The 13,230-nt window shown below is 43.3% G+C and overlaps 1 protein-coding gene across 1 annotated transcript in view; it reads right to left on the bottom strand.

Annotated features, from left to right (window-relative positions):
* Positions 1 to 1,325: 1,325 nt before the first annotated feature.
* The window catches only part of HSPD1 (heat shock protein family D (Hsp60) member 1), a 194,488-nt gene continuing 182,583 nt past the window's right edge, over positions 1,326 to 13,230 (bottom strand). Inside the window, exon 10 of the mRNA XM_044060304.1 lies at positions 1,326 to 1,478. Coding sequence (XP_043916239.1) covers positions 1,326 to 1,478 — 153 coding nt within the window. The remainder of the gene's footprint in view (positions 1,479 to 13,230) is intronic.

Raw genomic sequence — 13,230 nt, forward strand, 5'->3', positions numbered from 1 at the left:
TTGGGAGCAAACTACATAAGAAAAAATGGAAACTGTGGGAATAATAAATGCAAGGAAGGAATGCGGTTTAAAAGAAAGTACTTAAATGAGCTATGTAATGTTTGACTGAAAACGAATGGGTAGTTAAGTGATGTAGGTTTGCAACTGTTTCAGTATGGTTTGTGATGTAAAATGCTTGCAACTAGATTTGTGTCAGTGTGGTTTGTTTTCATTTACATAAATGTACGATTATTAAATCACTTAACATTAGCAGATCTGTTTCTTGGTTAAAAAGAGGGGAGGAATTGAATAATTTATGTAATGCTGCTTAGGTTACATAATATACAGCAACATATGTGAAGCATAATGTTTGTTAATTTAAAGTTAATATAGCCTGATTACTTTTTATATAAATGAAGTGTGCATACGTCATAAGTGACAATTCAATTAAAAAAAGTGTTAAAAAAAAAAAAAAAAAAAAAAGTGGTAAAAAAACAAACAGTGGGCTGTAGGATTTTGCTTGTGGTTGTGGTGCCTGGCTCCTGCCCCAAACAGGAGATGAGGTGGGGGTATAAAAATAAATGGCCATGTATCAGTGTGCGTACTATGTTGAGAGACTATCAGATTATTGGTAGATTCCCTTGCATTTCACCAGAAAGCAAACTTACTTGCATAATAAACTAAAGCAACATCATACTAATGTACATTCATACTGCTGCCACTGCTCAAAACCAGTTACTTTGTTCCAGCTTTCAGAATTCAGGTACAATACAACATGAAAACAATATGGAGTATCTAGATCTCAGTCTCCATTTATTACATGAATCAAAAAATCACATTCGTGGTTGTATGTTACAGACTGCATAATACTTTATCAATGGACTTCCTACTGCTATAACTCTGCTGTATGAGCAATGGAAAGCACTGAATAAATTCTTATAAAACAAGATATAAAAAAGTAGCGACTTGTTTCAACTGACTGCATACACCACACGCCCAATACAATTAGGAATGTATAAATGCTGACTTGTACTTCAAAATAGAAAATAAATTATTTTTCTTAAGCACAATGAGGGCAGTAAACAGCTGTCTATTTACACAAATAACCTTCCACGTGATAATCAGTTCACACGACGATGGCCAATTTCACTCCTCCCCCAAAAAATTAGTAAACCAAAAAGATTCCATGGTCATGCATTCATTCTCCTTTTCATAAGTCCTTACACTTCTCTGTTGTACACCTCTGGGAGTTCCTCATCCTACAGTCAGGCAGGAGACAAAACAGCACAGCATTCTCCATACTTGGGCAATTTTCACAGTTGGATAGTTGGCCATAAATTCATGAATTAAAACATGCCACCTCCCATGCCACCACCCATTCCGCCCATTCCACCCATAGCTGGGTCTTTTTCTTCCTTGGGCAATTCTGTAACAACGGCTTCTGCAGTGGATAGCAGAGAAGCAACACTAGCAGCATCCATCAAGGCAGTCCTGACAACCTGTAAAGGAAAATAAAAAAAACATTTTAATAGTGAAACTACTGCTAAAGTCAGTCTTCATCATTCACTTGAATCTATTACAGTTAATGTCAAACTAAGTACTGTGATAAAAGAATTAACATTTTGAATGGCCACAAATTGTCTGAACTAACTACCTGCCATCGACTTCTTGTGCTGCTACTCCTGAGAAATGCACACAAATATACAACATATGTTGAGAGTGCATTGTTACAGGGACACATGTTGCAGATCGTAAACCAGTTTTAAAACATTGTCAAGTGAATAATTTCAAAAGCATTACACACCCTCCATCCCCACTCCCATTAACTAGGAGCAAATTTTAATATAGATTGGAAACCCTTAAGTAGTACCGATGCTCCTGTCTAAATCCTTGGATTTTCCTACACATTGCTCTTTTCCCCCCTTTTCCATTAGACCTTACATCCTTAGGTTTATGCAATGGTGGGTTACCAAAGTGCCCCTCTGGATAGTTGGTCCTGGCAAAGACAAGGGCTCAACAGTTCCCTTTACACAGCAGAATCAATCCATTATGTTGACCTTTGCAACTGCCTTTTATAAAGTACAACCAGTCAGATTGGGAGGTACATCTCCCCTTTCTTCCTGTGAAGACCTAGGAATATGTTACAATTCAACACTCAAGAATCCCCTTATCTACCCATTTCTCTGTTGCATTAGGAACAGTTACAAAAAACAAGAAACTGGAAAAATCCCAACACATCCTCATCTCTAGAATTCATCACTATACCCACTACAGATTATTCCCATTAACAGTAGGAAAGCTAAAAAAAGTTTCCACAAATGAGACTAAGAAGGGGGAAAAGGCCAACTGCAAATGGTCTAGCAAATAAGTGCTAGAGAGATAAACAACCATTCTTTCATATATGGAAATGAAAGTCATTTACTTATCAAATGATACTTATCAAATGATAAAACAGGGTTTTCTTCAGTCTGGTTCAACTTGTGGGTTATTTGATCAGGTTCATATCAGACACCATCCACTTCAAAGTGATCAGCCAGACAGCACCCACAATACCCTACTTTCCTATTCACTTCTCAGTTTGTCTTAGACGATCCTCCCCTTTAAATCAGATCTCAACAGGTTAGTAAGAAAGGCAACAGGAAGAGAAGCAGGCAAGGACACTACATCCTAGCTCAAACCAGGCTGCAGCGCCAATTAGGAGCACTTTGCTAGCCAACTTAATTTGGCAGGGAGGTTTGTTGAACCAGAAGACAATACACATCTTTAACATTCGTATCCAATTTCCCCCCCCAAAGTGCCTTTAACCTGTGTGACAGATTTCTCAGACAGGGAAAACCCCAGGAGGTATTCTGCAAAACAGTGGAAATAAATGGAGCTCTAGGCCCAGACTGCACATCCAGCATGTAATGGGAGACAAACGGAGCGTTAGACCAGCTCGCTGCAGCACAAATATCAATACAGGCCTGCGACAAAAAGGCAGTACAAGTAGCTACCACTCTAGTCAAATAATCTCTAGGCTTCAGAGGCAAGGACACTCCCTCCAGAGTACACAAACAAGAGAGATGTTTGGATGGGTTTACTTTGAGAACTGGCTTTCCAAGCCTCGACTTGGAAAAGGAGACAGTTCTGTCCAAACTGAACCAGTTTTCTATGCACATCAAACATGAGGCAAATATTCTCCCTTGTTACTGATATTTGGAAAGACTGCCAAGTGAAAGGGCTGGTTCAAAGATTCAAAGTGACCTTGGGAAAAGAATTTGTCCAGAGGGTAACCCCGTCCTTATGGAAAAGGAAGAGGGGTCTGGATGATTGTGCTTGAAGCATAGACCACCCTTCTGGTAGAAGTAATCAATAGCAAAATAGTGTAATCCAGGACAGATTTAAAGATACCATAGCCGAGATTCAAAGGGAGATCTAGCAAGCACTTATCACAATAGGAAAAATGCCCATGGAGGTATAATCTCGAATAGGTGTCCACAATAAAAAAAGAATTTGGATAACCTAAGAGTGCCAAAGGCACATTACCTCTGCCATTATGGAAACTGGAAATTGCAGCCAGCTGTACTTTATAACTCGAGTCAGAATGAAAGTCAGCCAAGACATCCAGGATGGCATCCAATGGAGCTGGAAAAGGATCAAAGCCTTTAGAAGGGGCCCGTATAGAGAAAGTGTCTCTACTTATATAAACCCTTCCAAGTAGAAGGCTTCATAAATGAAAAATATGAATAAACTCGCAGCTTGGGAGTCCTAGCCATCATAACTGAAGAAACCATGGTCAGTCTGAGGGAGCAGAGATTCAAGGGCTATGTATAGGGGACAAATCCAGCACCCAGGCAGAACTGGGTAAACTTTAGGCCAGAAATGTGCAGGGAAGACAACAGTTGCTCCACAACATGCTACCTTCATTAATAAAGGCATTGGGTAAGAGTACAGGAGATCCGGGAACCATGCATACAGAACAGCATCCTCTGGTGACCAATCCTCCAAAGGGAACAGGATATAAAAACTGCTGCACTCCATGACAACAGAAGTGCTCCAAGGAGCTGAAAATCTGAGCTACCTTTAAATTCAGAGCCAACTTGTAAAGCAGAAGGATGTTCCTGCTCAGCCAGAATGTTGCCCCAGGATGTGCACTGCAATCAGTAACCACTGACAGAACATCACCCACTACCAAACCCCAATAATCTCTCCATGTAGAAGATTAGAAACAATTCTCCCTGGCTTGTTCACATACCAAGCCACAGTATTAATGCCAGTCAGGATGGCAATCGCACCCTTGGGGTGGTAGTCGTGAAATGCCTGCATTTGCAAGACACTTATGGAAATTTGAACCTTGATCAGGTCCCCTGGTCTTCCCTTAGAAATGCTCCACCAACCCCCAAGAAAGAGAGCATCTGCTGTGACTGTGGCATGAGGATGAGGAGCAAGACCAAAAGGCTGCCCTGCTGTCAACTGCAAGTCCCACCACCTCTAAATATTGTGGTGACAAGACATTTGTCAGAAACACTGGGAAATCCATGGGATGTGCGAGAAGACCACTGAACTGCTTGAGTTCACTGTTACAGTCACTTGGAGCACTGCTACAGAATGAGAGATGGATGCTGCCATATGTCCAAGGAGCTGGAAAACAGCAGCTGCAGTGGTTTGGGATTCTGAAGAATGCGAGATGCCTAAGAGTAAAGGGAAACTAGTCTGGATAACAAAACTTTAGCCATCTGAAAAACTGTATCCAAATGGCAGCCTATAAACTCCATACCGTGCACTGGTTCTAGCTTGGACTTAATTATTCACTATAATAACCACAGACAGAGAAAGTTGGAAGCAAAAAGTCTCGAGCCTTGATGAAAGATGCTTTTGTGGAAGCTGCGAGGAACCAATCACGGTAAGGAAAAAAAATCCATACAGCCTGAGCCAGGGCTGCCACTATACCATACATTTCGTTAACATCCAGGGAAGCTGTAGGGAGACCAACATGCACACTCTGAAACTGGTCCCCAGCCAAAAGTGTAGAAATCTCCTGGAATGCCTTGCTTTGTGCAACAGTAAGCATTCCCGAGGTCTGCCAAGTGCATAAAGTCATTCTTCCTTAGGAGCAGTAGGACAGACTGCACAGTGGCCATCCAGAATTTGGTCCGTTTGACAAAGTGATTCAATTTACTGAGATCCAGAACTGGTCAGAGATCCTTGTTCTTTGCTACCAAAAAATTCTGGCATAGACCCTGGATCCTTGCTAGTCTGAGACGACCTGAACTACTTGACTGGCTAGCAGTTTATGTATTTTGACTGCTGTAACAGGGTGGCATGTCAGGAATACACCACTTCAGTCACATGGGTGGCATCCACTGCGTTTACCTCCTCTGCTACCACAGTGGACATTTTCCCCAGAGTGCCCTGGAAAGGCTGCTGTGCTTTACAAAAGAGGCACTTGCCCCTTTCAAATTCCTGAAGTAGGATTATTGAGGACTGGACATAAGTGCACACTCCTAGCCAACATTCTTGACCTTTGGGCCAAAAAAGTAACATTGACAAAAGGACAGCTTAAAACAGCCCACAAACCTGCACATGTGCATCCAGGCCTGGCAGGGCATGACAATGCTGGTGCCTGCTGCACAAGATGTCCCATCGGCTGTGATGGACAACACCTTCAGGAAAATGTTCATAATAGACTAGACTACACTGCTGAAAACAGACTCATGAAGTCTTCTACATCTCCAGGGTCTTTACAACTGACACTTCGCCCAGTGGGTCTATGAGTGAAGCAGCTGAGCCCACAACATGAAAGTTACTGAAATGTTTGTGCTTTCCCCAAAGTGGTAGAGCCAGATGCTCCTGTTGGGCAGATGGACTAAAACTCTTCAGAAAATCTTGTCATGGTAGCTGCAAGCACAATAGCGTCAACTGCTGGACCCTTACTCAAATGAAGTTTGTCTGTAGAAGGAGCCAAAATCCTCTCTGGCTTCCTAGGAATTGGTTCCCCCATAGCGTTTCTGCCAATAACTCTGACACCAGGTCTATAAAGTCCAATGAGGAAACCTACCAAGACATGGACAGACCTGTGTCAAAGACCTTCAGAAAAGACCCCTCCGGAGAAAGGGTCTCTTGTGTTCCATCACCCACACAGTTTCAATAATGCCAACTGAAAACAGGCAAGAATCACTGTAGTGGGATTTACAAAAGTCCTCCCCTTTTAAGTCAATGTCTAACAAATTAGTCAGGCCAAGTGCTTCCTCTTGCACTTTGTGCCCCCTCCCAAAAACAATAAAATCAGGAGGGGATACAGAAGAAAACAGGGCCCCTAAATGCAGGAAAACATGGGGACCAGAAGATATTGCAATCAAAGCCATTGTGTCATGTAGATTAATAGATTAACACTAAGATAACTGCTCTTCTGGGCCATTTAAAGCCTAAGCAATTACCCCATGTGAGACTCAAACCCTGTACCTTGTGTCTAAGGTAAATATCTTAACCCTTATGCCAACCTCCCACCCTGTACTGAAGCTCACAGGGTCAGGGACAACTTTGAAACCTGGAACACAAGCCCCAGAGCCGAAGTCTCAAACCCTTGACACTGAGGAACACACTGCTGGAGAAAAAAAAAAAAAAAAAAAAAAAAAAAAAAAACACACACCACAAACATAACAAGGACTTGAACCTGAAGCAGCCAAGCTGGAGAAGACAGGGGGGACTGCAGGACTACTGAATCAAAACCTGGAGCCAAAGGTACTGGGGGACGGAAAACTGTGGAGGGAATCTAAACCTCAGGCAATGGTGCGAAGGAGGCTGGTATGATTCCTGTGTGTATCTGGGCCTGTTAAAATTAAACGCATCAGCTGTTTCAAGTCAGATGGTTTAATGCTCTCAAATTATCTAGGAGAATGGGCACAAGATGCCATAGACTGGAATCAGATCTGAACAGGAGAAGCTCTGACCCAGGGTGGAGGAAAGAAATTGCTTCGTGAGAATACCATCTACATGGGCAAGAATGTGTGCAACTTGTCCACCATAGGAAGAGAGTCCTTCACCAACAAGGGACTGGGGATGGTGAAGCTGAGAGAACTGAACATGTCTGACCCTGCCAGTACAGGAAAACAGGACCGAACAGGACCAAGCAATGTCTCAGCAAGAGGCACCAAAGATCTAAACCTTTGGCTGACCCTTGGCAGACAGACTACAGCTGGTGGACTCTCAAAGATTATGCCAGGGATCACTTTTCCCCTCCTTAGACCTTAGAAGAGGAAGATGAGGAGGCTGCTGAAGGCAGGGGGCATCTCTTTTAGCAAAGTTTGGCTTGACATTTGTAAACTGCTTGGGACTCTAGCCACGCAGGTTAAGCAGTCTATCTAGATGGCTAGCACCCACAACACATACAGCAATAGTGTGCATCATGCAAAGGCAATCTATGCTCACAAGCTACAAATTTATGAACCTAAAAACTTTCCTTTATAAATTCAAAAATTAGCAACTGCAGTCAAATAAGCATTACCACAACACAAACTGAACAGTATCACTAATACAAAGAAAAAACTACAAGACACTAACTACCAAACCACACAACAAAAAGTTCACCACCTATGCTTAACAGATGAAGACACCAGAAAAGGTGGGAATGCCCAAACAGCACAAAGGGGAAAACAAAAAAGCTATACTACAGTAGAAAAGATAAACCGCTTCAGCTATCACAAAAAGGGATAAAAGCAGCAGAGCCTGAAGAATCCACTTTTTATGGTGACAAATGAGATCTGGCAAGAGAATGAGGGCAGAGGTGGCACTCAGGCTGAACACTCCTAAATGGCCTGCATCGGCTAAGACAACTAAGATGAACCCACACAGAAGATGAAGCAAATCTTCAGCTGTATGGTGACATCCAGCAAGTGAAAAATTCCTTATTTTGAAGATTCTGAAAGAAGGCAGAAACTTGGACGGACTGATTTAAGGGAACTCTAGAGGGCAACACTCAACCTAAAGTGTGGGAGTGGCAGGTTCTTAAGACAATTGTTTTCCCAAGTTAAGAATTTCAAAGCAGCAAGGGGGACAGAATACAAGGATATATTTCCTAGACGGCCTGATGTGGATGACACTACTAAAGAGAAAAAGAGGAAGCTCAAACAGGCAGACAAGCCAAAATGACACATGCACAAAAAGAAATGAATGCCAAGCCCAAGTGCAGCAGCTCACAAATAATGGGCCACTACTGCAGCACCCTATAGAAAATCCCTTACATTTAGAAATGCAAGACTTTCCAGTAGCAGTTTTCCTTGCCTCATTTAAATACTTGTAGTGCAACAGAGTAAAGGTATCGAAAAGGAATCAAAAACCCATTATCCACACAGATTCAAGGTCTTGAGATTTAGGTTCATAGGTTGGTACTAGGCCATCAGCCCTAGGGCCTATACAAGCCTAGCCATAACAATTCCCTGGCAATTTCTTCCCACATTTACTTTCCTGGACCCCTGTCAAGCAGGGCGACTGACGTGATCCCTGGGGTGAATTTCCTTTCTCCCATCCAATCGTCAAGGTTCCACTTGAAGAGGTCCAAAGAGGCACTCTGCTTGACATGTATGGGCAATCTATTCCAAAGTCTGGAGAGTCTCTGGGTCAGGAACCTATCCCTCCAGCATGTTTTGTTTATTGTGATGACAAGGTTTAGATCCCTGGAGCGTGTAGCTCTGCGGGATTGGATTTCTTTAAGTGTAGCATGTCCAACAGCTCTGGGTTTGACATGGCCTTGTATGTTAAGCAGAGATTGCCTCCGAGTAGACTATATGCGACAGAGTATAGCTGGAGTTTAAGGCGGTCAGCGTACGGCATCTGCTTTAGCCCTGTGATTCTTTTAGTGAGGTATTTGAGGCCTTTCCAGTTGTTGCAGATGTCTTGAGAGGTACATACCAAATGGGGCGTTGTATTCTATAATGGGTCTAATGAGGGATGAGTACTGTGGGACAATGACCTCCTTTTTTCTGGATGAAAGGCCCTTCGTGATGAGGTGTGCCACATAGGATATCCTGACTGTTGTGGCGATGTGGTTATCGAAGGTGAGACCACAGTCCACCTGTGTCCCCAAGTCTCTTATCACACTTTCTGTGTTTAGTGTACTGCCACCTATATGGTAATTCATGGATACATGTTTTTTCCCAAAGGGGATAATACATTTCTTGGCATTGAGCTTGAGCCCATGGCTCTGGCATCAAACATCTGTTTCTGTAAGGCCCTTTTGTAGAGTATCCACATCATTTGGGGATTCAATAATGGCTCCCAGTTTGCAGTCATCTGCAAACTTTGTTAGCCAGAGTCCCTTAGTGTTGACCTGTACTTCAGAGAAGTAGATGCCAAACAAGAGCGGCCCCAGGACTGAACCCTGAGGTACTCCACTTGTCTGGAGCTGGATTTGGAGTCTGCTACTTTTACAGTGTGGGTTCTATCAGTAAGCCATTTAGCAACCCATTGGGTGACATAGGGATTAATGCCCAACTTAGTAAGTTTATCTATGATTCTAGAGTGGGGGATGGTGTCAAAGGCCTTGGCAAGGTCTAGATAGGCTGTGTGGACCACCTTACCCTTGTCCATAGCTCTGGAGACAGATTCAAAGAAGTCAATCAGGTTCAGGAGACAAGATCGGCCCTTCACAAACCCAAACTGGGTGGGGTCCAGTGTTTGAAGGTTGCCAACGTCTTTGTTTATAAGTTCCATGATAATACGCTCCATGGCCTTGCAGATAAGGCTCGTCAGACCGATGGGACGGTAGTTTCCGGGATCCAAGGTGGATCCCCCCTTGTGGATTGGGATAACTGTAGCTCTGCGCCACTCAGTGGGCACAAAACCGGAGGTGAGGCTATGACTAAACATGACATCCAGGTGAGGTGCCAGTTCATATAGTACACAGCCCGGGATGTCATCTGGTCCCATGGATGCTGTATTCTTGGCTTTAGAGTGCGTTTTGTACCTGTGTGGCAGTTATTACTGGAATTTGGCAATCTTCCAGTATTGAGATGGGCCATTTAGGGGGTGAGAGGGGGGTGAAGTTGGCACTGAATCAATCTGCCAGGATATTGGCAATATCCTTCGGATCAGTATATTTAATGCCATTCTGTTTTAGCTCAGAGCAGATCTGAGCATTGCCATTTAGATTCCTGACAGTTATAGAATGCTTTGTGGTTGTCTTTGGAATCTTTGGCAATTTTATTTTCGTAACTAGCTTTGGAGGATTTTATGAGGCATCTCAGTTTCTTACTGAGGCTAGTAAGGGAGTTTTTTGCATCCTGGGATTTTCCTCTTTTCTGCAAAAGTTTCTTCCTTTTGTTGTAAAGTTTGTTTATGGCAGGGGACCACCAGATTGGTTTCCTTTTTTGGATGAGAGCATTTTGGTTCTATTTGGGATGGCACGATTCATGCATGAGTGGATGTGCTTGTACAGTGCCTTAGTGTAGGATTCAGCAGTTGAACTTTCAGTTCCCGTCTGCATGGGTGTCATGAAGTTTGACACTTCAGACTTGAGTAGCATAAAGTTGGCTTTGGAGAAGTTTTTTATGGTGGTTTCTTTACTGGGGGGGTGGGGGTGGGATGTGGATGTTAAGGGTGATTAGCTTATTGTCAGACCTGACTAACGAGGGGGTGACCATAGGTATGGAGCATTGATTTCCCATGTTGGTAATGACCAGGTCTAGGATATTGGAGCCCCTGGTGGGACTATGGATTCGTTGATCCAGGGAGTTGGAATTTATGAATTCCAAGAACCGTTGCGCAAAGGTGTTGGGACATGAGTAGTTTTCCCAGTTAATGGCAGGGTAGTTAAAATCACCCAGTATTATGGTGTTTGGTTCTATCTTAATATTTTCCAGTATGTTTAGAAAGGTGTAGTGAGAATCTTGGGGTATGGTGGGGGATCTGTAGCAAGCTACAATTTGGATTGCAGTCTTACCTAGTGTTAGTTGCACTTGGAGAATTTCAGACACATTGTGTTGGCCAGCTAGCCTGGTGGTGTGAATATCCTTGGTGAATATCGACACTCCTCCACCTTTAGTGTTTCGGTCCTGGTTTGGTGGCCGAAAAGTGTGGTAAGAGTTGTAGCCTGGTATTGCAGGGGTGCTCTCTGGAGCCTTGAACCAGGTCTCAGTTACTGCACAGATATCGATGTTCTCCATTTTTAGGAGTGCCTTGAGAGAGTGCATTTTGAGGTTTAGACTTCTAGCATGGAGTAGCATTACCTTCAGATTTTGCATGCTTGTACCTGTTACGGTGGTGGTTTTGTCCTTTGAAGTTTGCCTAAAAAAGGCACTATAGGGGTGGCAAGAGCCTTAGCCAGTAACCTGAATCCCAGGGGAGACAGGTGCAGACCATCTCTGGCAAAGCATCGTTGTCTGTCAATCATGTCATCCCAGGCAGACAGATACTGGATCCCCTTTGAATGACACCATAAGCTTAGCCAATTGTTGAAGTCAATCATTTTATCCTTATATTGTGGTATCATTCTGGGCGAAGGCAGGATGCTACTCAGGGCTAGGGTCATACCTGCCTGGGCCACATGATCAGAGAGCTCTTCCATGTCTCTTTTCATGTAGTCCAGGGAGGTACGTCTCAAGTCATTCACTCCAACATGGACAATGACAGTCATATTTGTACTTGTTGTGGAGTGACTTGAGTGCATGCGTTGTGGCGGATCCTGGCAACAGACAGGCAGCTGACTGTAATTTTCTCCTTATTCAACCTGGTGAGAGGGACATCAGTGTGCCGGACTATAGAGTCACCTATGACTAAAGTGTTAGGTACATTGTCTTGCCTTAGGGGCTGTTGCTGGGTGGCACACTGGTGTTGTGAACTGTGTGACACATTGGTTGTGATTGGTGTTTGTTTGCGTTTCAGCTTCACAGAACAGTCCTTTTCTGCACGAGCAAGTTCATCCTGTGGGGTAACCAGTGCAGACTGCCCTTGGCTAAGTAGAGATAACCAAAATAAAAGCTTGAGTTGTTTGCACTGGGGCAAAGGGTTTGAGGCGAAAGGGTCCATCTGAAGAGTTCTCACTAATGGGTAATTTGAAAGAAGACCTCTGGTCTGGATTCAACATGCATTTATGAGGGTTTAGACTGGGATCTGCTCTAGTCTACCATTGTGTTTTGTCCTGAACAAATAACCATTAAGAGACTGTATTGAATTGTCAGTTCCCTGGTTACCACAGCAAGCCAGTTAACAGGATAGGACTGTAACCCCCTCCTACCTCATGACAGCCTTAATTGTCTGTCACTACTCTAAGTGGCCCTGACTCTGGAAATGATGCAACATTTGAAGGGTATTTAAGTTACAGCCATCTCTTCAAGGTTATTTCGCCTTGGTTGGACGAAACTCCCTTGACTGATGACTTTAGAACAAATCCCTATGCAAAAAATAATCTGCTGAGGGTTTAAGCATGATAAAAGGAATCCCAGAAATTGCCTACCTGTGTTATGCTACAAAACAAAGATGCACACCTTTCACAAAATGCAAGAGAGACTGGAAAGAATACAGGAAAATAGTCCTGGGCTAAAATCAATCTGAATGTAAAAACTTTTGAGGATTTCAGAAATGGTAGAGATTTTGTGGTACAATTCCTCTGAAACTTAGAAATAGAGGAAAGGAAAAAAATGCTTATGCCTTAGCAAAATCTACCTCTTTTCTTTCAATTTCTTGAAAACCTCAGTGTAGAGAAATTGCCAAAAGGTTATACTCGTCTAATGGAGCATCCAGCAGTTTGGCTTTCACATTTGGAGAGACCATCCTAACACAAGAATATCCAAAAACTGAATCAGTGGCAGCTGGTGTAGAAAAGGCATCAGCAGAATCGTGTAGATTCAATAAATTGTACAGCCAGGCTGCTCCAGTGGCGTAAAGGGATAAAGTCCCAATTACAGCTTAGTCAACATGGGTTTGAACAGCGGCTTGATCAAGACAGAATGGCAGAGTGTCTCTACCCTCTCTATGGCAGAGAGGAATAGGAGTCTCTTGGTGATCATCACCTGGTGGAGGCCAGAGATGTCACTAGATGAGTGGTCAGCATGTGAAAAAGTAGGCCTGAATGAGCTGCTGCAGAGGCAGGGCAATACACGCCTTGCTGACATAACACTACCACCATGTAACAAGCCACTCTGCACACAAGGGGGGGTGGAGAAACTAACCCTTATTCCTTTCTTAGGGAAGGCGATGGAGTAAGAAGAAATCTTTGTCTCCTAGAATTTCAAAATTAATAGTATGAGGAAGCATTAGTAGAAGTACCTCCATAAAAGC

Source organism: Protopterus annectens, chromosome 2.part0, assembly GCF_019279795.1.
Source record: "Protopterus annectens isolate FY-2018-M chromosome 2.part0, PAN1.0, whole genome shotgun sequence".
Taxonomy (NCBI): Eukaryota; Metazoa; Chordata; order Ceratodontiformes; family Protopteridae; genus Protopterus; species Protopterus annectens.